Source organism: Bombus pyrosoma, linkage group LG4 (genome assembly GCF_014825855.1).
Source record: "Bombus pyrosoma isolate SC7728 linkage group LG4, ASM1482585v1, whole genome shotgun sequence".
NCBI lineage: Eukaryota > Metazoa > Arthropoda > Insecta > Hymenoptera > Apidae > Bombus > Bombus pyrosoma.
In genome coordinates, this window is record NC_057773.1 from 166,090 (window position 1) to 192,069 (window position 25,980).

The following is a 25,980-nucleotide window of genomic DNA, read 5'->3' on the forward strand; positions in this document are numbered from 1 at the left end:
TTGTGTCGCGGCGGTACATATACTGCTGACAACTGAAAATGGTTGCTGCTAGTTTGTACTGTAACGGTGGTTGCTTGGGTATATTCCTTATTAACTTGGCTGTGTAAGTGGTGTTTTATGTCGTTTCTTATTATCATTGCGGTCCCTCCGTGTGCTTTTCCTGAGGGGTGTTTGGTATCATATATAGTGTAGTACGGTATTTAATGTGAATTAAAAATAATAATAAATTAAATAAATTAAATAAATAGAAATAAATTAAAAAAAAAAAAGTTGGGTCGCAACGAATTCACAGTCATATGAAAGTATGCACTACTAAATGATACAAAATTTAATATACTTAGACTTAACTAATTAGTATGTAAGTGCTATGGTCAAAAACATTTTAAAAACCAACATTCAAATGATATTTTGTCTATAACTGTTTTTAAGGATCTATTAATAACTGTCTATCTGCTTTATCCTCACCACTGGGGTGCTTCCACTTTGAACTAGTGTCACGAGTAATGTGACGCAATAGCGGCTTTTCTTTCAAGATCTATATCGCCTTCGTACCATAGAAACAAGGCTAAAGTAACAATGAAATTTTTTTATTTTTTATCTTTTGTTAATAAAAAATTCATTAACATATTGATGAGACTTCTCCGATTGAAATGAGACCAAATATGATATTGTTATAAAATTTGGTTATGTTGTGCTGACATTGTGCTTATGAATCTTCCTTGGTTGTACTTGTTGCTGTGCGATATCCAGCTGCCTCCTAACTGTTAGAATATAAGTTGAGGACCTAGCCCTAAGGTCCAAACCTTACACGTGTTTAATCTTTTTTTCCTTTTCTTGTGCCATTACATGTTATTATCTTTAATGCTAAGTATGTAAACAAAAGGCAGTCGCTGGCTAGCTCAGAAGGAGAGGTATTGCTCATCAGCTATTTATTAAACACCTCTTGTTAACTTATCAATTTTAATACGTATAATCTTGATAATTTCAACTATAAATTGAAAGTTAGAGAATTAATAAGTTTTACTAAGAAAAAATAAAAATCGTGGATCACAAATTAGTCGTGACATCAAATCTGATCTGCAGTTAATTCTTTCGTCCATTTTTATTGTTTTTGTAAACGATTACATACGTATGGCAAAACAGATACATCACGTTAGAAATATTATTCGCAGCTTATCAACTATTAAAATTACTATTAAAATGAAATTTAAATTTTATTATAACAAAAACATTATTAAAAGAAAAGTAAATTTAATATTAAATCTAAAAGATTATTATGCATAGAGAATATATCAAAATTATTGCATCCATTAACATTCCACTGATCCACTATCCACTGAAGGAACTTCGTTTAATTATTCCGCGATGTTGTTATTCTTATACTTGTGTTTATCTCAGATAAAAAGGTAGAAACTTTTCGACCGAACTATACAATAAAATAGTTATTGTATAAAATACAATACCTCGTTTGTAATGAAGCTACATAGGTTTTAGCGCGGAACATCTTCAGTACTTGCCCGCTGGAAACAGCACTAATCCGGGAACGATCAGAACTGTAAATGTGAATACTCTCACTTCCTCTATGACAGAACTATGTAAAAAATTCAAAACATAAATTGAGCATAATCGATAATATAGTTTGTACGCCGGAAAACGTTATTCGATATGAACTCTATATCATATATTATTTATGATGTTACCACTGACTTGCACTGCTTGTACATGTGAAACGTCAAGGCACATTTCAATGAGTTTATGAACCCAATGAATATATACATATTATGCTGTGAATTCATCTAGCGTGACTTTTGATTTCCATAAAGGCTTGAGTTTCATATAACTAAGTAATAATGGTAAGAAATAATAGAAACATTAATTATTTTATACACATTAGATACAATTTATAATATTTTAAATATATATTTTCGAAAAAACATTTGTTTCATAATTAGGTAATGTTGTAAGGTAATATTGTTATAAAAGATATTTGTAAATATCTTTTACAACTTTACCTCATTATGAAACGAATTTGAACTAAAGAAGAAAGTACAAATTTTCATTGCCTGATTCGATATAACAATGTTAAAATAATATGTTTCAGAGTTTTGGTTTGCCATCACTTGTTCCAAAACCTACTGTAAACGACCAGTTCAACATTCACGATGACAATTATGGTATACCTAATCCAATGGTTTCAGGGTACGACTAAATTATTACATAATTTTATTAACAGTTGAATTTCTAACATTTAATATGAATCATATTATTATTTCTTGTTAGATTAACAGCATCTAGGCAGCACATAGGTTATGCACATCCATTGGAAGCATCTGAGAGAAGTGTAAAAAAAATAATTTTATTTATTGGAGTAACAATTGAAAATCATAGAGAAAGAACAGGATTGTTGATTTTTTTATTTCATTGTCACTTTATGACTAGAAAGGGATATTTTAAAATAAATTAATAAAATACATAGTTAAAAATGGGAAGAGTTTGTTAGATCCAAAGATATAGACAATGATGTTTCTTAGAAACTAAAGATATAACTATTAACACTTAGCGAACCGCACGCTCCACAGCGAACCATACGTTTCTCACTGCAATAGACAAGCCAACCTATACACTGTTCATTGCATATTTTTCCAAATATTAAGGACTAATGTTCATTACTTAAAAAACAAAGAAGTCTAAAAATTATTTAAGTGGTCAATTATATTCTGCAGCAATTACTTTTGCTTAACGATTTCACATATTGTTTATACAAAACTTCAAATTAAGAATATATATTAAAAGTATAAAAAAATATAGGTAAAATTAAAAACATTAAAGATGACTAAAGATAAATAACATGACTTGAACGTGAAAAATTCATAATGTATTTTAATATTTTTTTACAGTGTGATTTTTATCGTTCAATTATAACTTTATTTAGTTATAACTGATAGTGTACCTTTTTAATTAATTTTAACACCATTAAATTGTACTGTACTTTATAAAAGCGGAAAAAGTGGCGCAATTAATTGAGAACAGTTCCAGGTAAACAATAACTGATAATAACAAAAAAAGGGGGGGGAACACGTTACTAAATTCAAAAAAAGGAGATCTCCCTGTTCGGTCATGCAGCGATATATTTCACACAGGGGAGATCTCCCTATCTTGTTGGCTAAGTGTTAAAACAAATATTTTTATATTGCGGTAAACAATACTTTTAAAATTATAGAAAGTGGTAAAGAAATATATATTTCTAAATATATATATAATTTCAAAATTAAATAAAAGAATAATTTTGATAATATAAGAATAATTGACAACATACTCCATTTTAAACTGCTCCTCTGTAAAGAATGAGAATTGTGACTTATTGTCTTCTCTTGTGATTTTCAATTATTTGTACAAAAATTTATAATATATATTATATATGTGTATATTTTTTAGTATGAGAAAAATCGTACTCGCATGAACATGGTGTTATTAAGAAACACACAAGGATTACACGCTCCAATGCGTCTAGCAATGGAATTAAAAGCTACTGAAAAAATTGGAAGACTTCCATTTCTTCCATCATCACACATGATGAAAGATGTGTTACTTGGAAAGGATGAGGAAATAGGGTAAATTAATTAATATATATCATCTATCTAAATTAAATAATTTATTAGGCGGAGAAATTAATTTGATACCTTTACATTGAACCAACCACAGATCTGTTTGAAATCCAACATTTTCCTATATTTTTGGATTTTAAACTATCAATTTTAACCATGAATTGACAAAACAAGTAACATAATAGTAATACTCAAATGTAATAAGAACTCGTGCAACTTAAAGTGATTCAAAATACAATTTCCTGTCATTTAAATAAACTAAAATTGTTCCAAAAGTAACAGAGATAAATAAATACTAAATCATAAATATCTGAAAGCCTTATACAAAAAAAACATTGAATTAATTTCTATATCTAATATAATTAGATTGTATAAATTTATGCATTTATGTGAAATTTAAAGCAATAAAAATAAACAGAATGCATATAAGGTAGAATAAAAAAAGTAGAGCACTCATTGGAATTTTTAGTAAGTAAAACAATTTTGTATTTAGGTACCCCTTCATTATATTCATAAAAATATGTATTTGCATAAATATTCCCAATCTATTTATAATTATACATGCATCCTCAGGACATTAGTTTATAATTTCTGAAACGTTGATTAATATAAATATTAAGATTTTAATAACTTTTTATACATTTAGGTTTGAAGACATATTAAACATACCTGAATTTAGAGAACAAATGGGGCAACCACATGCTGTTGTTGAAAAAAGTCTTGGAATATTATAAACACGGATATTTTTATTTCTAATGAGTTTGGCTTTGTACTATTGAATATCTTAAGTAACAATAAATGTTTGGTTCTTATAATTAGGTAATTTATTTTAAATAGTTAGATTTATTTAAATGAAAAATTAGATTTCATTATATATATATCTAACCATACGGGATGATCTATTCTACTATTACATATTTTCTTAACTTCTTGATTTGCAACACGTAATTCGTTATCTTTCGTATCTTGTAAACGCGTTTGAATTGATGTAAGAATTGTTTACACTTTATTTTCCTGCATATGTATTACAAAAGGAATATGAAATTTTTCCTTGTATCTGAAATAGTAAATACACATTTAACGCTACATTTCATAATCCTTTATTCGCAATAAAATCATATGGTTAAACTATAATTTTTTTTAATTTACTCACAAATTATTGTATCTAATAATTGTTTTTCTTGCTTTGACATAGATTCAAGTTCAGGATTTTGTTTATGATTGTTCAGAATGTGATTCTGCAGTAAAAAATTGTTCCCTTGCTAATTTTACTATTAAAGCTGGATGTCTAAGCAATACATTTTCCTTTTTTAAAAATAAATGACATAAATACTTGCATATGCAATATATTAATCACCAAATAATATTTATTTTATTATATAAACAAAAGTCCATATTATAAAATTATGAAATTAAAATTACATAATAATAATTATTATTATACATTGTCTTTACCAGAAGTATCCAAGTTATCTAAATATTCATAAAAATATCTTTTAGTATTTTTAACTGATGCAAATGTGCTACATATTGTGCAATATCTGGGTAATGTTCAACAACATTATTTCATGATTTTTAAAAAGCCATTCAAATTGTTCAGAAGTTAAAGCATTTACTTTTGATTTACTTAAAATCCCACCTAAATACATATCTAGTACACAAACTGTATAATTTAAAAGTCAACATGCATTAAAACTTAAGTAAAGTTTCACCATTCATAATAAATATTATCTATACAACTATAAATATATTAACATTTAAAACATTATTTTTTTTTTCAAATTTATATTTTTTAATAATAATTGTATAATTCTAATTATATACAGGCAATAAAATAATTGAAAAATGATAAGCTTTATAGCGAGGATACTTACCACTGATACCGTTCTGTTTCTTTCTTGAGATATAAACTTCTTCAAACTTCATTGGAGAGAAGCATGCACGAAGTTCAAAAGATCATCAGTAATTCATTTCACGCACATGAAACAAAATTTTTTAAATAAATCACGATTATTTTTCAGGGTATACGTATTTATTTCTGACAATTTATATATCAGTATCATTAATAACAATAACAACTTACAACTATAAATATAAATTACGTTTCGTTAAAAATATAAAATGATCTTCGATATGTTATCGAACTATTAACGCTTAACTATGTTCCATTATTGGCAAATCAAATTCAAGGTTACAGATAAAGAGAGATTTACATATGTATTAAATAAAATAAATATGGAATAATTCGTTGTATAAATACATAAACGCATTTAAATATAGTTTTTAAATAATATTAATTATTCTCTTATATACTATAAAATATTCAAAATTTACTTAATTACACCTGAATGTCTAAATACAATATAAATGCAGTAGTTTAAAGAACGATAATGATTTTGAAAATCTATTATATTTAATCGAATGTACGTTTTAAAAATTTAGTAGTATTCGAAAAATATAAAGATTATAATATGAGTAAATGTATTTGAAGCAATGATCTTTTGAATTGATTGAAGCAATGAATTTTTAAATATTATGTGTTTAAATGTATAAATCTCTTAATTAAATATTATGATTTAAAATATTAAACAAATAAAGTTTAAATTATTCACGATAAAAACTTTAGAAATGTATTATATGTAATCGAATGTATATTTTAGAAACATAATAATTTTCGAAATATTATAAATATCTAGATTTAATTACAAACAAAAGTATATTTGAGACAATATGTGTTGCATTTACAATGTATTTAAATATTGTAATCCAACGTAAAACTCAAATTATTCAAGTTACAATGTTTTTCATAGAATATTAACTGTATTACAAAATATTACTTAAAATTTAAAATTTGTAAGAAATCATTTTACGCGTGATGAAATTCAATGTTATATGTGTTACATGTTATATGCGTTCGATGTAGGTATGTAATAAATTGCGTAATAATTAGAATTAATTTCCTTACAACGTTATTTTGTGATAATACATTTTGTTTACTCCTTGTTTTAAATAACCTGGCATAAAACCGCAGTTTATCCAAAGAAAAACAAATATTCAGCACTACGACAGGCATGAAAGGTTATCGCAATTAAATTACAGAATTATCAAATAGCCAGTATAGTTCAACTCCGTATCCGACTGTGAGATACTTTTACTTTATTAAATGCTTAAATTAATTTGAAATTAATCACAATATCATCATTTCATTATCAGGTTCATTATTTAAATTTTTAATAGAAAAATATGATAATCTTCGTATTACACAAGACATAATTTCATATAATATCGAAAAATATGGATATTAAGATTTTGGACGGTGGATTTAGTTCACAATTATCCACTCATATTGGTGCAAAAATTGATGGCGATCCTCTATGGACAGCAAGATTTTTAGCGACGAATCCTGATGCAGTTTATGCTACGCATTTAGATTTTCTACGAGCAGGTGCAGATATTATTGAAACAAGTACATATCAAGCTTCAGTTCCTGATTTAATGAAATATTTATCTGTAACTGAAGAGAAAGGTATAAAATTATTACACAAAGCTGTAAATCTTGCTAAAAATGCAGTGAATGATTATATTAAAGAAAGTATAGGAAACAATGCTATTGAAAATAAGAATCCTATCGTTGCTGGCTCCTGTGGACCTTATGGTGCTAGCCTACATGATGGTTCTGAATATAATGGAACTTATGGTAAAACAACGCCTCGTGATACCATCATTGAATGGCACAAATCACGCATAAATGCTCTTGTAGATGCTGATATAAATTTATTAGCACTAGAAACTATACCTTGCTGTCAGGAAGCAGAAGCATTAATTGAACTTTTAAGAGAATATCCAAACATTAAGGCATGGCTTTCATTTTCTTGCAAAAAGGACAGTCAAAACATAGTAGATGGAAGTGATTTCCAAGAAATTGCTTTACGTTGCTATAAAACGGCATTACCAGGGCAAATAGTTGCCATTGGTGTAAATTGCATTGCTCCAGAAAACGTAACTCCTTTACTAAAAAATATCAATACAGGGCCAGCGAATGAGTTTATACCATTAATTGCATATCCTAATAGCGGTGAAATCTATTTACAAAGTGAAGGCTGGATAAAAAATGGAAACTCTGCTTCATTTGAAAATTTTATTCCTGAATGGCTAGAACTTGGAATACGTTATCTTGGAGGTTGTTGCAGAACGTATGCAGAAGATATAAAATCAATTAGAAAAGAAGTAAACAATTTCAAGAGAAAAAGGGAGTCATAATGGATTAACTGTTTTATTTAATCAATTATTTTAAATACGTCATTATGTTAAGTCAATTGTTTTTTTCTTGTTTATTTTAAGTAAAGTTCTGTGACCTATATATTAAATATTTAGAAAATATATGTATGTTTTTATATAATCTTATATTTTGACTAATATATCTTAACAAAATATGTCAAAATTAATAACATATATATATATATATTACTTATTATATATATATTATTATTATTATTATTATTATTATTATTATATATATACTATATATTATACTTATTATATATATATATATTACGATTAATAATTTTCAGTTAATATTATTTGCTACTAAGGAAGGAAAAAAAATATATATATATTTTTTATATATTCGTTGCACATACATATATAATGTTATATTTTTTTGTCATACAACAAACTGTGTATTAGTCTTGTTCATTTGTTGTGTACTGCATTACAATAATATGAAAATATTATGAAAACTTAAATTCAGCACTATTAGTAATGATAATAAAAAACAACTTCCAATTTCTGTAATAAAAAATATCAATTAATGTTGATTATCAGTTAATGCTTATCACATCAATGTAATTTGCTAAATTTAAAAGTGTTAGGCATACATATGATAGATATCATAACGCGTAGTTTATCGTAACATACGTAAACACGTGACTAAATCTGATCTTAATGTAAAAATTGTACAGTGTAGATACAAGAAGAAAATTAACGGTTTTTGGAACAATTATACTTAAGCTTTTGTTCACGTTAATATTTATCTCACTGATTCGTTATGGACTTTGGAATAAGTATATTTCATAAAGCCAATTGTAGAAATTATTGCTTCAGACTCGCAAACACATCTAAACGGCCAAGACGTGCGTGAAATAATAAAAGTTGGTTTTCTCTATGTTACAAACGCATTACTATTACACAAAATTATAGTTATATTTAAAATGTTTAAAACTGAAAAATAATTTTATATTTTTACTCGTGAATAGATATTCTTGATATTAAAAATATTTGATAACAATTTTAAAAGAGAATCATGCAAGAAGTGAAGGTGTTAGATGGTGGATTTTCTACACAATTAGCAACTCATGTTGGTGATATAATAGATGGTGATCCTTTATGGACTGCACGATTTCTTGTTACGAATCCTAATGCAGTTATTTCTACGCATTTGGATTTTTTAAAAGCTGGAGCAGACATAATTCAGACAAACACTTATCAAACATCTGTTGATGGTTTTTCAAAGTATATGAACCTTTCAGAAGAGGAAGGTCTTAATTTGTTTTCTAAAGCTGTAGATTATGCTAAAGAAGCTATAAATTTATACAAAGAAGAGATAAAAAGTAAAAGAAATGTTAGAAATGCAAATCCACTAATTGCTGGATCAGTTGGGCCTTATGGAGCCTGTTTGCATGATGCTTCAGAATATACTGGAAAATATTGCTCAACTGTGTCAGAAGAAATTCTTATGAATTGGCACAGACCACGTATTCAAAAATTAATAGAAAGTGGTGTTGATATGTTAGCTATAGAAACAATTCCATGCAAGCAAGAAGCAAAAGCACTGGTTAAATTATTGAAAGAGTTTCCAAATAGTAAAGCTTGGTTGTCTTTCTCATGTAGCTACGATGGAGAGAGCATAGCAGATGGCTCTCATTTTCAAGACATAGCACTATGGTGTTACAAGGAAGCCTTGCCAGGACAAATTTTAGCAATTGGAGTTAATTGTATCGCACCACAAAATGTAACTTCTTTATTGAAGGGAATAAATGAAAATTGTAAACAGGACTTTATACCACTGGTAGTATATCCTAATAGTGGTGAAAAGTATACAGTAGAGCAGGGTTGGGTGAAAAGAGGAGAAGGATATTTTTTACATGAATTTATACACGAATGGCTCGATTTAGGTGTACGATACATAGGTGGATGTTGTAGAACAAATGCTGTAGATGTGAAGAAAATACGAGCAGAGGTAGAAAAATGGAAAAGCAATTAAATGTTGAAATTCTATTACATATATTGCACATTTACACTACAGGATAAAAATAAATCCTTAAGTATATGAGCAGAAGATTTATTAAAATATTTTTATACATACTTATAATTAATATAAAATATTTCTCCTATAATCATTTATGGATTACATTTTATATTGAATATATTTTAAGAAGCTTTCATTTTAAAATATAAAAATATATATGTACATAAATTGAGAAAACAGTTTTTTGCACAATTTCTCCTTTAACAAAATATATGTATAAATAAATTATATAAGATTTTATAAATTATAATATATATATATATATAATTTATGTATAATGATAAATAAATATATTTATGTATAATGATCAAGCTTAATAATATAATTAATAAAATTTAAAGATCTTTAAATATTCTTTATAATTAAAGCTCAAACAAAGAATACGTCAAAAGATTCCATAACTATTTATTAAACATGTAAAAAATTGGTTACAGAACAGTATAAGTTTCTTATTTAATACAAAATACATTCAATTTATTAATATAAATTATATATTATTTATATCATATTTAAAAAATTCACATTTCATGTATGAAAAAATATTTAAACTTCAATATTGAACGTTTTACAATATTGACATTATTACAAACAGTTATACATAATGTGAATATCTATATATTAATTCTCCAATGACTGGAAAATATAAACCAATTCATTACCTATATAATATAAACTTCCTTCTACATTTACATTTACATTTTTGTTTTCTATATCAACATTAAATACACAATTGGGTGGAATATGAGTTTTACCTTTTAATATATTACCGGCCCTAGTCTTTATCCTCGGTCCCATGAGAGGATCATTATAGCGATACAGAGAAACTGACGTTGGATCTAAAAAAAAATAAACAATTTAGTGAATAATGTAGGTTAGGTAAAATCAATTTGATTTATGCATACTCTTTATAATTTTGTTTTCTTTTAATATTCGTAATATTATATCCTCTATAGTGTCTCCATTTGCTATTATAATATCCATTCTGAATAAACCACTGTACTTCTGTGGATTTATGATGCATACTGACACTCCTTGCTTAGTAGAAAAATTCATGTAAGGTGCACCTGGACAACATTCCTCCTTCGTTTTTTCTGGAGCTTCATCCGTATACCTTATCATGATATCCTCTAGCTAGATGTGAATAGAAAATTATTAAACCTAATAAGAAATATTAAAAAGAATATAATACTTACATCTAATGTATTTTGAAGATATTTTTTGTTATCTTGGAGAATCTTAAACTCGTCAAAATCTAACGTTAAATTCAATGCACTTAATCCGACAAGTTGCATTTTCTCTTTCATAACTTGTACAAATGGCATTACCCGTTTCGTATGTCTTTTTAATTCCTGTAGTTTTCCCAATTCTGTTGCAATAATTTTATTTTCTGGTAGTTTATTGTCATTTTTCTGAAAAATAATATATTTCATAAAATATTTTAGTATAAACACATAAATTAATTATATTTATAATATTCACATATGGTATGAACAAAAGAGTAGATTAGAGCTTAACGATTAGTAACTTAGAAAAAGATAATTAAAGCGGATGAGAGTGCGATAGGTAAACATAGGAAATAAGAGAAAAAATACTAAGTTGGAAATATGTCCTAAGCCAATAGGCGAGAATTATATATAATAATAAAATAATTCGAATATTCTATTATATGTTACTTACAAGATATAAGTCTTTCATTGTAGATAAAATAGTACTTTGCCAAGGAGGATACGTTTTAGCTACCCAAATAGTACCTTGATTAGGTTTCTCTATAACTGATGTTTCATTTTTTCTCTTAGATGCTTTCTTTGGCGTTAAATAATTTTTTAAGAGAATCCTAAATGAATGCGCAGCGTCCATAAGGTATTGTGATGATTTTATAAGAACTTCATCTATTTCGCCTACTTGGGGCCATTTGGCATTTAATATACTACCTTCCTGTAAAAATGTTATTTAATTATTTTTAACATGAATAAGTTCATTTTTTAGTGAATTTTATTTATTTCATTTAAATTTGTTGTAGTCATTGCTTAGAAGTTGTATTAAGTAGAAAAAACTTACTTTACCAATTAGAGACCACACATGTTCTGCTACATGTGGACAAATTGGAGACAAAAGAATAATTTGAAGTTCTATGAATTTCATAATTAATGTCCAACTAATGCCATCTAGAGAACTCAATTGTAAATATTTATCTCTTGCTGCTTGTAATTCAAAGAATCCTGTTCTTAGTGCTTCTTTGTATAACATTTTCGAATAATTTTCTCCGGTTTCTTGTATCTTCAGGTTCATTTCACTGATATAATTGCGAACTTAATATAGATTTTATAAATTTTTCAAAATGAGACTTTATAAATATTTTCATAAGTACCTTTCGAAAACTTTGTCATTAAATGTAGATGATTGTCTTTGTTTATAAGTATCTTTCGAGTTCAACACTTCTTTAACCCATTCAATAAAATTATATAATCTAAGAATTCCAGCATCAGCCATGTTTTCTACGAAATTAGCATCTTCTACTGAATCACCAGCATCGGCTAGACAAAGTCGCATACCATCTGCAGAAAACTTCTCTACAGCTTCAGTAAGTGTTAAGAAGTTACCCTCTGATTTAGACATCTAAGAAAATTACTTGTCATTTTCTCAAGTAATTGTGAGATGTATTAAGAACATCATATTTCTTACCTTTGCTGAATTTAAGAGGAGATGACCATTCGCTCTGATACCTTTTGGCCATAACTCAGATTGTTTAGGCCAGATTGCAGTATGATTATAAATGAAGAACGTTAGATGATTTTGTACTAAATCTTTCCCAGATACTCGTAAATCTACTGGATACCAATAATGAAATTCACGTCGCATATGATCTAATGCCTCTTTCTTTATATCTGTTTTCGGAAACTTTACATCTTTGAAAAATATATAATCCCATACTTCGGATGTCATTTCATTAGCCCTATAAAAAAATAATTGAAACATAATTTCTTTTTATAAAAAAAGCTAATGTTAATTAATAAATAACTAAAAGTTAATGTTAAAGCAAATAATAATAACTTTGGTAGAAATTTGGAATTTTACTTTATATTGTAAGTATTTGGTTTGTCGCCTTTGAAAGTCCCTCCTTGTAATAAATGTGCCACGGTATAATAAGCCATGTATATTGTTGAGTCTGAGAGTGATTCTATCAACCAACTTTCATCCCATGGTAATCTAGTACCTAGAATTTATACTTATAATACTATATGCTAGAAAAATTACATAACGTCTTTTCCTTACAAAGTATGTAATCTTACCAAGTCCGTAAGTTCTTGAACATGCATATTCATGTAACCAATTAAGACAGGCTATAAAATTCTTCCTCACTTCTTCATGGAAGGTATTAAGATTATTTAAAGCTTCCATTGCTTCGTTTCTCCAAGTTTCTTCACCATAATCCAAATACCATTGGTTACATAAAGCTACTACACACTCATCATTTGATCGTGAGATTATAGTTTTTTCAGGTTCATAATATATAACTGCTTTTCCCTCATTTATCAATTCTTTTTGTATTAGCTTTTTAACTTCTTGAACTTTTTTTCCTTTATATGGACCAACTAGCAATACACCATCGTAAAATCCTTTCAGATATACCATTTCTTTGGCTTCTAATAGCTTAGCTGTGTCATTTTGAGATTGGATTTTTAGCTTATTGTATAAAAATACCGCAGATAAATTCCCGAATTCGGGTATTTCGAGAATAGATATCTATCATGTACAATTTTGTTAATTACATTTTAACTTGTAATTTGATACCTTTATCATTACAAAAATACACTACACTTACAGGATCATAAGGCAGCACCATTTCATCAGTTATACCATATTTCTCTCTAAGAGCTTGTTTCTTTTTTAGATCGGTTAAAGCTGCATAATCATCAGGAGAATCGCTAGGTACAGAGGTAACAATTCCAGTACCTTTGTTTTCTTTAATAGTTAACATTGGTAACGTGTAAATAACTTTATTAAATGTAAGAGGCGCTTCTAGTGGTAGTCCTAATATGTCCTATCAATTTTATATTATTTATTACATGATATCATTATAAGCAGATTTTTCCTTATAAATAGTAAAGAAGGAATATTACTTTTCCAGTAAGTTCTAATGCAATTTGTATTTTCCCCTCCTCTTTAAAGAAATCTTGGTAAGCCATATTTCGAGCTGCTCTTTTTGTTGAAATATAAACATCTCCATTCAATAGTGTATAAGCAATGTAAGTTATATCTGGATGAACCCAGCAATTTGTTTGACCATACATTGTTTCTGGTCTTAAAGTGCCAGCTACTAAATAAACTGGTTTGCCAGAAAGAGATCTATAGGAATATATGAAATGTTCAATATTTAGATCAAATTTTGTAGATTCTTTTGTAATACCTACTTTAAACTTGGAGGATAAGGTTCTCGTAGTTTCATTTTAATTAGTGTATATTCTTGTGGTCCTACGCCTTCTCCAATTGATCTGTCGTGATCCATACAAGGCTGTCCATCTTTTGGTGAATAAATTGAATATCTTTTTCCATATTTTATTTTGTTTCTAGCTTTTAGATGTTGAAATTGCCAACGAACAAATGAATCAAAGAATGGGTTTGTATCAGTTGTAATAAATGTTCTGCGCCAATCCACCTAGAACAAGTTTCACATTGTTTCTTTTTTTTTTTAAATTATTACATATTTATTATCAAGTTATATATTTTTTCTTACATGTAAACCAATTGATTTTAGATCTTTCACAGCAAGAGGTGGAAAATAGTCTAACCAATATGTAGCATCAGCAAATTTCTTGATGTCCTCATCTTTTAAGCCAAGTGTTTGCATAATTTGCCATTGATATTTTGCAGTAACATTTTTTGCAACTGCTTTACTCTAAAAGTAATATTCATTTAAGAAATAATATATACGAATATTTTATGAATTAATAATGGAACCTTTACCTTTGTTCCTTTGCTTTTATCTTTTATTATTACATCTTCTATAATTTCCTCAATTCTTTTTTCGTTTGGAAATTGTGGCGGATATCCATATAATTCCATTTCTCTCTTTAACTTATCAGCACATGCTTTAATAGGCATACCAGTACAATGAAAGCCAAATGGAAAAAGGACTTTCTTCCCTAAAAGACGGTTGTACCTAACCGCAAACTACAAGTTATACAATAAATTAAGACTGTTATTTAATTTATAATTGTATAAACTATCTTGTTATTATGAAATGCTTACCTCACATTTTGATAATGAAAATGTATGACCAAGATGAAGTCTTCCATTCATGTAAGGAAAAGGAAATGTCGCAAGAAACTTTTCGTCAGAATTTGCCTTTGGTTCCAAAGGTGCATCTGCCTCAAATATTTTCTCAGCTTCCCATTTTGTTTGCACATCTCTCTCAATTTTTTGAAGATATTCTACTTTAAATGTCCCCTTCCTTTCTGTTGCCTATTTGTAACAAATAATTATAAATATTAGGTTGATACATATGAAATGTTGTTTCTTCGAAATTTTAATTTGATACACCAATATTAGATATTAAATTTTATTTTATCGTTAATCACATTAAATAAGAAGAAATTATAATCAATATTAAGAATATTTACAATGAATATGAAAATTTAATAATTAGCTGCCATTAATAATCAAAATGCTTGAGAAATTTGTTTATGAAACCTTAAATTTAGAAAAATGCCATGAAAGCTTTTACAAAAACATAAATTTAGTGTTTGATAAGGTTAAAAACCAATTTTACTTGGATAATTTTTAATGCATAAATTATTTTTAAAAGAATTGTAAATAAAGTTTGTATCATAAATTCTTATTTTATACAGCATGTAAATTTAATAAATAATTTTAACTAAAAAACTTTCAATTTTAATAAATAAGTAAATATATGAATTAAAATATAAAAATTATATAAATAAGTTAAAATATGAATTTTTTAAATAAGATTTAATTAACATTTAAAATAAAACAATTAATCAAACAAAATAGTTCTCTGTTTAAGCAGTACAAGAAGCTAAGTGATTGAATTTTATTAATTACAGCTGGTACATTTTATCCCTATAGAGGTTATTTACCTTAACTTGTCAATTATTAAGATTTTGATTAAATACATTAATAATGAATGAATATAGTTTCTAAAAAAGTAGTATTAGTACTTACCATTTTGTTAAAGTTACACGATCCAACAAAATCTGACTTAAGTACGTAAGTGTTGAATACCACGTGTTAAGGTTCTTACAAGATACTGAACAGGTTCAATAGAAAATGATGCAATTTACACAGGACATTAGATTCAACTAGAATCAAACATACTATAAACTCTTCTAATCCAAGTTACAGTACCACGCCGAAATAATTTACTTACAATGCTCAATGAAAATTGATTGTAAATAGCCTACCAAAAAAAAAAAAAAATTTACTTACTTAAAAAAATAATTTACTTACAATGCTCAATGAAAATTGTTTGTAAATAGCCTACCAAAAAAAAAAAAAGAAAAATTTACACAGGTAAACTAATAGATGATAAATGTTTCATTAAGTGATACAGCACTTGATAAAACATAAAAGTAAACTTTTTACACAAATTTTACTGAACTATATAAAGAAATCTATATCAGCAAAGAATATTTTCATGTATATTTAAAGTTATCCATATATTTTATTTAAGAAGTTTTTAGTTTATAGCTAAAATAGTGATGAGAAATACTTATTCATCAATTTAAAATATGTATTTCATTACGTATTAACACAAAAAGGCAACGGTGGCAATGAAACAGATTTGGGAAATTGATCAAAGGAAATTCAAAGAGATTATAATAGAAAAATACGAATGTTCGATTGTCTGTATACGGGACAGAAATCTGGGAATGGAAAGAATGGAACAGCATAGAAGCAGTACAAGATAAATACTTGAAATGGATCTTAGGATTCGATTGGAATACACCCGGGTATATAGCAAAAGAAGAAACTAAAAGAATGAAACTGAGAGTAGAGACATAAAGGAGAGCGGTGATGTTGGAGGAAAAGATAAAATGGGAGCCTGACAATGAAATCTTAAAAGAAGGCAAAATGGGAAGGAGAAAGGAAAAAGTATTATCAGAAAAATGGAATAGCAACGAAAGAAGTAAAGAGGAAAAGTGAGGGAGGATCAGCATAGCGACGGAAACGATAATGAGAAATGTATATATATAAGGATAATGATAATTCAATAAAATACAAGAATTGAGATATGACAAACGATACAAGGAATTGCGCGCGGTTGGATTGCCAAGATACTTAACGGAAAGAGAAAGCAAAACGGAAAAGAAGCAAAAGATTGTAGCAAGGTTTAGATGCGGGAATGAGTTACTAGACAACAAATGTTAGAAATCGGAACAAAACGAAACATGCAGATTTTGTGAAAAAGAATGTGAAACAATGGAATATGTAACGAGGAGATACAAGAAATTAGGAAAAGCTGGAAAAGATCTAAAGAACACTTGACGAATTTGGGAAGGCATACACATGGACAGAAGTATCTACCGAAAAAAAAGAAAAAGAAAAAAAACAGTCAATTCAATGGAGCAAAGGGAGGGAAATAATCATGAGCAAGGAACCACGTTAGAAAGCAGACATAGGACAACAACGAGAAATATAGTAAATAAATTTTATCAAAATATAGTATAATAAAAAATAAATGTATGTAGAATACATTGTATCCCTTGCAATGGCGAAAGGCAAGCAATAACGTTTTACATTACGTATTAGCAGAAAGAAAATTTAGCTACACGCTAAAATTTGCAGCGCGGTAAAATTTATATAAAAATGCAAGATTTTTATATATTTAAGAATTAGTTTCATAAAATAAAAGTAAAAGATAGTATATTAGAATAAACACCAATCTTCAGTAAATATGAAAACAAATAAGTTCTTAGTAAATAAAAGGTTTTATTTATCATATTTAATTTATTTATATTTATGAAACATATTTTAAGAAGCATAAATGGTATTAATTTTACTTCATAGTTCTTTATAAACAATACGGGTTTTATTGTTATTTCACATTATACGTTTATATAAATATGCTTACATACGTGTAACTGATTTTAAGCCTAGTATTGAAAAACATTTTTCCATTATAATTGCGGTAGCTTCTGTTAATAAAATACGGCCGATATTCACGTTCACTATCTCTCCAAGTTCGTTTTTTTCAACGCAATAACAGTTATCATAAAATTCCGAAAAAGCGCATGAAATCTCGTAACAATACTCGCAGAGCTGATGCAAATATAAATTGTTTGTAATTTTTATTAGTACATCAGGAAATTTAATTAATACTTTGGCTAACTTCCACTCCTTCTCGTGTTCTAGTGAAATTGGAGTATCCTCTGCTATTTCACGTAATTTTTCCTGCGAAATATTAGCGGCCCTTGCAATAGAACGTATTCTTGTTAATGCATATAGCAAGTACACTGCGGTATTGCCTTTATCCTCCAACATTTTATCAAAAGAAAATACGTATTCGTGATTTCTGTTGTGCGATAAGTCTGCATATTTTATGCACCCATAAGCAATAGATTCTTGAGCAATTTTTAATTCTTCTTCCGTAAGTACTTTGTCACGTTCCTTTTCTATTAGTTTCTCTAGTGCTCTCTTCAAACCTTAAATAATAAATAGGGATATGAAAAAATTGTCCTAACTATAACATGATAAATGTTTTATAAGGTTTCATAACTTTAGAAGGTAAATTACCTTCATCAAGTAAATCACTTAATTTTACTGTATCTCCAGATCTAGTTTTAAATTTCTTTTTATCATTGCCAAGAACTACACCAAATCCAACGTGGTCTATTCTATGACGACTTTCTATAATACTTGCTCGCTTAGCACAGTTCTTTAATACTTGAAAATGCATAGATTGACCAGCATCTGTTACATATATTACCTATATATAAATAGAATAGTCACAGATATAAAAATAATATATTTTACTAAAATATAATATTGAAATATATGCAAAATATACCCAATCTGCTTTTTCTTCTTCTATACGTTGCTTAATAGCCGCCATGTCTGACGTATCATAAGTAAAACCACCATCGGATTTTACAATGGTCAGAGGAATTTCATTATTCTGTTTGCTCCACATTACTTTTCGTCCTTCATCTTCTTCTAATAGCCCTTTTGCTTCTAAATCTTTTACTATAGCTTCCATATGCTTTTGATAAAAAGATTCCCCTCTTTCTATCAACTTGATATCGAGACGAGCGTATATCTTCTCGAATTCTACATTTAAAACATAGGTATTTTACATTACACTTATAAATATTCCAGTTTTTTAATTTTCGCATCGATTGTTTTACCTTTTCTGGAAACATCACAAATTAGTTGCCATGCTTTTATCATATCAGGATCGGATGCTTGTAACTTAACAACACAGTTGTAGGCACGCTTTTTAAATTCTTCATCTCCATCGAATCTCGTCTTTGATTCCTTATAAAAACTCTACAAATTTTATAATAATTTATTAAAATAGTTCTTTACAATTATAATATACATGGAGCTAATCGTAAAATAAAAACGTATTTAGAATTACTTGAAGATCCGTAATAGGTGGAGAGATAGATAAACAATCAGGGAACTTATCCTGAAGATGAGCTATCAACATTCCAAATTGAGTACCCCAGTCACCAATATGATTTATTCTCAATACATCGTGGCCTAAAAATTCTAACAATCTTGCGATGCTATCTCCAATTATGGTGGACCTTAAATGTCCAACATGCATTTCTTTAGCGATATTGGGACTAGAAAAATCTACAATTACTTTTTGTCTTTTTGTATATGGTGGAAATGCTTCCCCATTTTTTACTAATGTGTTTAAGGTTGATTGTGCAAATTCCCTTTTTAAATATATATTTATAAAACCTGCACCAGTGACTTCCAACTTGGAGATTAAGCTTGATTCTTCCACTTTTGACATAATGTTCTTTGCAACATCTTGCGGCTTTGTTCGAATTTCTGTATAAATATAAAAATACTTATATCAATATATGCAATATATCAAAATTTAATATTGATATTATTATATATCAATATTCGTACGATGTCTCTTACCATTGTTATTAAGTTGTTTAGAAAGTGGCATGGCACTGTTACATTGGTAATCTCCAAATTTTGGATTATTACTAGATGTTATAATTACCGGAGGATCACAAACATCAGGATATGCAACTGAGATTGCTTCCTTAAATAAATTAGATAGCGTATCATATATACTGATTACATTGTTCTCTGTCATTTTCAATTTGTTTCCTAACTTTGCTCTTTCAGCTTTGACAGTCTGTTAAGATCAAACAAGAATGTATCATTATTTTGTTCACAATAAAGTGAAAGTCATAGAATTATTAGAAGTATTTTAGATAAAACAGACCCTCTTTAGGATAGCCACTCTGTATTTTAATTTAATATTTTCTTGTTCTAATTTTACATATTCATCTATAGGTACAGAATTTATCATAAAATTATTAGTTGTGACATTTTGTCGTAAAAATTCAATTTCCTTCCTTAAAAGAGCTATTTCTATTTCCTGCAATATACATATGCAAACTTTATAACCTATATAGGGGTTAAATGACAACTTCAAAGATTACATTCCGCAGATTTTGTTAAATTCTTAAACAGCAAATACAAATCAATAATGTACTTTACCGCCTCGGTTGCTCTTTTGTGGAAATTTTCCAAATTTATGGTGGTCATTCTATTAAATGTTTACTTTCGGAGATTCTACAAAAATAATGCACGTGGATCTTCCAAAAAATCTGATTTATCCGTTACTTAATCCAAAATTCGGAATCAGATCATATAAATAGTAAATTACAAATGTAAATAATATATAATATGAAATCAAATGTAAGAAAAAGACTTTTATAATTCCATGTATATATAGATATCTGCGTACATATGTACTTATTTAAATTATAGCTCATATAAATTAGCGGGTCTTCTTACAGAAAATATTTGCACAATTTCATTGTACAAAAATACAAATGTATTCAATAAGAAACTAAAAAGTCATTTAATTGACAACATGTATATTAATTTTTTCCGGAAAAATACATTTAATCGATAGATAAACATAATTTACCTGCTAAAGAGCAGGAATTTTTCATTATCGCTTATGCAATATCTGTATAATTTTTAAGTAAAAAATTTGTAATTAATTTAAACGATAAGAAATATATTGATTTTTATTCAAGATTATACACGTAATGGAACGTGAATTAAAATAAAATGAATGGAATTACTAAAAAGATATAATTGTAAATCGTAAAATATTATGGAATATGAAACAAAATAGATTTTGTTGACTGAATTACTTAATAGGGTAGTTAAAGAAGTAGAATTTCTTTTTATATCAATTATTTATTTTCCATACAAATTATAAACATGTTTTTCAAATACTGTACATATACTGAATTCTATTATATTTTTAAACCTCTAATTTAATGATATATCATTTCGTTCTTTATTTACTTGTTAAATCAACTACTTTGATCCTCGTTTTGTTTTATTTATGATAATATACAGGTAGATCCCATTCTTTCTGATCATTACTTCATTTAATCATTTTTATAATCAAGCTCAATTCTTTGATATGGCAGTTCCAGGATATGAAGAAATATAAATTGCAAATAGATCAGTGAGTTTCCTATTTTCGTAAATAATTTAGTTATTATAAGAATCATAGTCGATGTTTTCATAGAGATAGTAATTTCGTAAAGTTAACATTTAAAAAATTGAATTATTTTCAAATCAATATTTATTTAATATATTATCAACATTTATTTAAAAAACATTAATATTTCAACTATTTTATTACTGTAATTTTTAATGACTAAACAAATTACTACAAACAAATAATTTTTACACACGAGTCTCTATGAAAATACTGACGAAAAACTAATACACCTTTTTTTAATTTCAAAAGATTTTACGGTTTACAATAAATGAATCTTTTGTTCTCACCAGAGTATTTTATGCAGTACACAAAACGTAGTCACTGGAACTTTTTCTTTTGATGATTTCTTTTTTATGTAAATATGTACAAAGATATTTAACAAATTTCGTCGGTTTGTCATCGATCGTATCATGTATTGTGTACAGTGCAAATCCTTTCATTTCCTCCCTAATCTACTTCTGCGTTTTTTATCTTTATGGATTTCAATTTTTTTCCTTTTTATCTGATATCATCAATATAGAGTGAGAGAGTGCTATTTTCTATCTTCACAGAAGACATAGATAAATATATATTTTCATAATCTTTCCTTATAAATGTAATTCGCTTATTTTAAAATCATTATTCGTTAATGTTAATAATATTAGTGTCGGTGCTTCTTTTTTGCGATTTCAAACTCCTCCCGTTTTTCCTCGTAATTTTTCTTTTTTATTAAAATAAAAATTCGCATAACCAAAACGATATTTGAGTATCCTCTAAATATATTGCATAATTCCTTGCTTTTTTAATAATAACGATTTATTTGGGGTCGAGTTAGAACCATCAAATGTTTCTTTATTTAATTAACATCAACAAATTCATTCTCATTGCAATGTATTATTATTTTCGTTCTATATTCTTACATTTTGTGTTCTTCCATATAAATACTCTTCAAATATTAATAATTATTAGTAACAAAAGCTAATAATCAAATTTGAAATCGGTCACGATTTCCGAAATTATATTAATGGTTCCAACTCCACCTTAATATAGACACAATTTAGCGCAAAATTACAATTTATAGATATAATACGTAAAAACGAATCTTACAATGAATTATTACAAAAAAAAAAAAAAAAAAAAGTAACAATAAGTAAAAACTGCGAAAATTGTGAAAGCTGCCAGTTATTGAACGAAAGCCACATATATTATTATTTAAATATGTAAGTTCCTTCGTTATTCAGTCAATCACTTAGCGAATTTAATTCTCACCCCGAATAAAAAGCGACATATTTCTGACTAAAAGAGAGATCAAAATACATTGCCACTTGTTGCGTAAAAATTAATTAAAGTAAAGAATACAGTAAGTATTAATTATTTCCTTAAAAGTATACATAATTTGTTTCTGTATTATCTTAATATTCACTGCTCCATAGGCAAGTCCTGTTTCAGAACAAGGAATTGATCAGATTAAAGAATACGAAAAGAAGATTCCTGTGCATTCACAATATTTGTAGTCTCTGTGAGAGATGTGATTAAATAAAATTAACTGTAGGATTTTTTAATATATGGTCCTCTGCTCTTTTATGTGATCGTTACTGAAAAACAGAATCTGAATGTCAAACATTTCTGGTCCATACATCGAAATGATATTAAGTACGAAACACAAACAAGGTTTTGAATGAACTCTGTTGAAAGTGCGCTCAAATTTAGAGAGCTGCGATGAAGTCACGCTATTACGTAGTACTTCTTCATCAAAAAACTGGAGAATCACGCTCAAGGATCGGATTTTATTTTTATGCTCTTGAACTAATTTCAATGTTCTCCGGTTGAAAAGCATTAAGATGATTGTATCACCAAGTTAGAGAGAAGAATATCTCTGTTCGATGGACGTCGTCCGTATCTAGTGCGCGCAATCGATAGAATCTGATGTACTCGCTTCAGTAAATGTGTAGTAGAAAGATAAAAACAAACGAAGTACGCTAAGTAAGAAAAGTCATTCGTGTAAGAACTATAGAAAGAGGAAAAGAACAAAAAAAAAGGAGAATAAGGAAGAAAGATTTTAGAGTAAGAAATAAAATGATTACAGGAAATACAAACACATCCCTCTAATCTAAGTGTCGCTGCCTAAGAGTGGGTGGGTTTGCACAACTGTAAGTGCGTTTATTAAAAGACTTTTTCAAAAAGTAAAAATCATTATTTTCTTTCATCTGATCATTGAGGATTAAAAAGCTTTGCAGCAAAAGATTCTTACCGTTAGTCGTAATACAGCTAAGAAAAAAAAAGAGAAAACAGTTCTACCAACAAAAAGCTTAAGAAAAGATCTGTTGTAATGATTACTCCTCAACCTTACTTGGTTGGATAATTAAAAAAAGAAAAAAAAGAGAACTATAATGATAACTGTAAGCAAGGAAACTTAAGAAATCATAATGGCATTATCTCTCTATTCAACTTCCATTTCGTTTAAAACTTAGAAATCACTTAGATAACTTTATACACGATCATTTATAACAATGTAAATCGTAATCATTGCATTAATATTTAACATATATATTCTTATATGTAATATATGTATATCTGTGTGTGGATGTCTTGTCTGATCTATTTCCTAGTTTAATAATAAAACTATAATACTAAATTATGTTGGTACCACGCCTTTCCGAGATCAGAGTCTGTTTCTCATATTATTCTTATTTTTTATGTATTTTTCTATTTTTTCCTCTTCTTCATTTTGGTATACATACACTATATATCCCCGACACGCATTTCTTTCCATACCAAATTTATTGTCGTTAATTTCAACTTAACTTTTATTATATCTCTTTTATTAAAATCGCGACAAATTCGATCGTTTGCAAGCGAATGACGGAATATTCATAAAATATATATATTTTATATATATATATATGGTTATATCTGTTTTAATATAAAATTTACAATTTCGTCATCTGGAACGCGCTTCCTGCGGACCACAAGCAGGAAATCCTTTCCACGATACGTTAAAACACGCGTACCAATTCTTTTTGTTTTTAGTACAATTTCTTTCAGCTTTTTGAATCAAACTCAAGCTCGGGCTGGCCAGTACTTCGAACGTGTGAAGATGTACATGTATCCCTGTATGTATGTATGTGTAATATATTTATGTATCGTGTATTTCAAGTTCTCTTTAAGGAGTTTTATAGAAAATGTTCGGAAATACTGAACAAAACAACACCTAATTAGAATTAAAAATTACATGATAAGATTAAAAATCATGCAAAAAAAGTACATTTATACAACAATCGCCCAATCTACTTTCTGTTTGTAAAAATAAACATCGAATAAACACATGATTCTATATGTTTCATATATATTTTTTTCCTTCATTTAATAACAGAACATTTTCGATAGAAACTCTGTTATACATAGACGCGAAATGTATGTACTCGTGTATAGTAAGAGCGTGTTTACAATCATGTACTCACGCTTAACCCCTTGAAGCGTACATTCTAATGACCTTTACAAAAATTTACAATTTAGAAAAAATGAGAAAATAAAATCTTAGAAATATTTACATATTTTATATGTAAATGAATTAAAATCAAATTTTAGTTTTCACACAATGCATGATATGAATATGATATTTATTCTATAAATATCATATTTATATCCCTGGTGAAGGATGAAAAAACGAATATGGAATGAAATAAAAAGAATTTAATATTGGTGGTTGTATGAAATAACCATGACGCTTTAAAGGGTTAATATTTTTATGTATAATCGTGTGTATGCGCGTATGGATGAATTTTTTTATGTGATGGTAGGCACTGATGGGGGTGGATGGCTGCATGGCGAGCAGGTTCAAGCAGGCTAATCCTTGATCAATCTGTATATGTGATGTTGTGCACCGTGCTCGGACGTCGACACCTCAAACACGTATGCTGTGCACAATAAAGTTTCCTGCGTATCCCTGTTCGTTACAACCTGCAATTTAAAATAAGAAATCAAAACGTTTTGATATTTATATAAAAAAAGAGGGTAGTAGATCGATTTTGCACATCGCTGCCGAAAGCTTAAACAACAATTTGGGACATACGGCGCGAACTCGGAATTGTTTCTTTTTGCCTTAGTATGTTTAATTTAAAATATATATTAGATGTATACGCAATTCTTAAATTGCGTATCTTTTCTGCTACAGTATATTTAATTTCTAGAAACAGCAGAGAGTACGTAATTTAAAAATTAAATACACTCCATATTTTTACGTAAATTATTTACGTAAATTCTGTATAGCATAGAATTTTAAAAACAACATTAAAAAAAAATAAATAATTATGTATCACTTTATTTGAATAAGCAATTGATTTTTC

The 25,980-nt window shown here is 27.7% G+C and overlaps 6 protein-coding genes across 22 annotated transcripts in view; 3 read left to right on the forward strand and 3 right to left on the reverse strand.

Annotated features, from left to right (window-relative positions):
• Positions 1-1,694: 1,694 nt before the first annotated feature.
• LOC122567057 (proteasome maturation protein) lies at positions 1,695-4,420 on the forward strand. The gene is made up of 5 exons (XM_043725149.1): positions 1,695-1,853; positions 2,102-2,199; positions 2,281-2,341; positions 3,436-3,611; positions 4,252-4,420. Exons 1-5 carry the CDS (start codon positions 1,851-1,853, stop codon positions 4,337-4,339), a joined length of 426 nt encoding a protein of 141 aa, XP_043581084.1. The 5' UTR covers positions 1,695-1,850; the 3' UTR covers positions 4,340-4,420.
• Positions 4,421-6,320: 1,900 nt separating this feature from the next.
• On the forward strand, positions 6,321-7,985 carry LOC122567054 (homocysteine S-methyltransferase-like). Of its 4 annotated transcripts, none has more exons than XM_043725147.1 (3): positions 6,321-6,528; positions 6,637-6,745; positions 6,843-7,985. In XM_043725147.1, the coding sequence occupies exon 3, from the start codon at positions 6,900-6,902 to the stop codon at positions 7,863-7,865; it is 966 nt and encodes a 321-aa protein (XP_043581082.1). In that variant the 5' UTR covers positions 6,321-6,528; positions 6,637-6,745; positions 6,843-6,899; the 3' UTR covers positions 7,866-7,985. The 4 variants fall into 4 exon arrangements, with proteins under 4 accessions (XP_043581082.1, XP_043581079.1, XP_043581081.1 ...); XM_043725145.1 differs by having other exon boundaries at positions 6,322-6,528; positions 6,819-7,985; XM_043725144.1 differs by having other exon boundaries at positions 6,321-6,745.
• A 248-nt stretch (positions 7,986-8,233) lies between these two features.
• On the forward strand, positions 8,234-10,219 carry LOC122567055 (homocysteine S-methyltransferase YbgG-like). The gene is made up of 2 exons (XM_043725148.1): positions 8,234-8,755; positions 8,861-10,219. Exon 2 carries the CDS (start codon positions 8,908-8,910, stop codon positions 9,865-9,867), a length of 960 nt encoding a protein of 319 aa, XP_043581083.1. The 5' UTR covers positions 8,234-8,755; positions 8,861-8,907; the 3' UTR covers positions 9,868-10,219.
• On the reverse strand, positions 10,012-16,264 carry LOC122567052 (leucine--tRNA ligase, cytoplasmic). 2 transcript variants are annotated; one of them, XM_043725141.1, is made up of 16 exons: positions 16,096-16,261; positions 15,163-15,375; positions 14,878-15,084; positions 14,648-14,809; positions 14,325-14,569; positions 14,034-14,259; positions 13,736-13,954; positions 13,203-13,656; positions 12,988-13,126; positions 12,595-12,865; positions 12,281-12,528; positions 11,971-12,205; positions 11,590-11,847; positions 11,106-11,321; positions 10,815-11,043; positions 10,012-10,748 (listed from the first exon to the last, which is right to left on the reverse strand). In XM_043725141.1, the coding sequence occupies exons 1-16, from the start codon at positions 16,096-16,098 to the stop codon at positions 10,531-10,533; spliced, it is 3,543 nt and encodes a 1,180-aa protein (XP_043581076.1). In that variant the 5' UTR covers positions 16,099-16,261; the 3' UTR covers positions 10,012-10,530. The 2 variants fall into 2 exon arrangements, with proteins under 2 accessions (XP_043581076.1, XP_043581077.1); XM_043725142.1 differs by having other exon boundaries at positions 10,580-10,748; positions 10,940-11,043; positions 16,096-16,264.
• Positions 16,265-17,842: 1,578 nt separating this feature from the next.
• LOC122567053 (arginine--tRNA ligase, cytoplasmic) lies at positions 17,843-20,921 on the reverse strand. The gene is made up of 8 exons (XM_043725143.1): positions 20,626-20,921; positions 20,348-20,503; positions 20,032-20,257; positions 19,511-19,935; positions 19,278-19,419; positions 18,941-19,200; positions 18,667-18,859; positions 17,843-18,575 (listed from the first exon to the last, which is right to left on the reverse strand). Exons 1-8 carry the CDS (start codon positions 20,671-20,673, stop codon positions 18,001-18,003), a joined length of 2,025 nt encoding a protein of 674 aa, XP_043581078.1. The 5' UTR covers positions 20,674-20,921; the 3' UTR covers positions 17,843-18,000.
• A 398-nt stretch (positions 20,922-21,319) lies between these two features.
• Positions 21,320-25,980, reverse strand: part of LOC122567085 (protein scalloped) — a 325,787-nt gene continuing 321,126 nt past the window's right edge. For all 13 annotated transcript variants that reach the window (XM_043725268.1, XM_043725263.1, XM_043725265.1 and 10 more), the window contains one exon: positions 21,320-25,594. In XM_043725268.1, the coding sequence (XP_043581203.1) occupies positions 25,481-25,594 (114 nt within the window). In that variant the 3' untranslated portion in view covers positions 21,320-25,480. The remainder of the gene's footprint in view (positions 25,595-25,980) is intronic.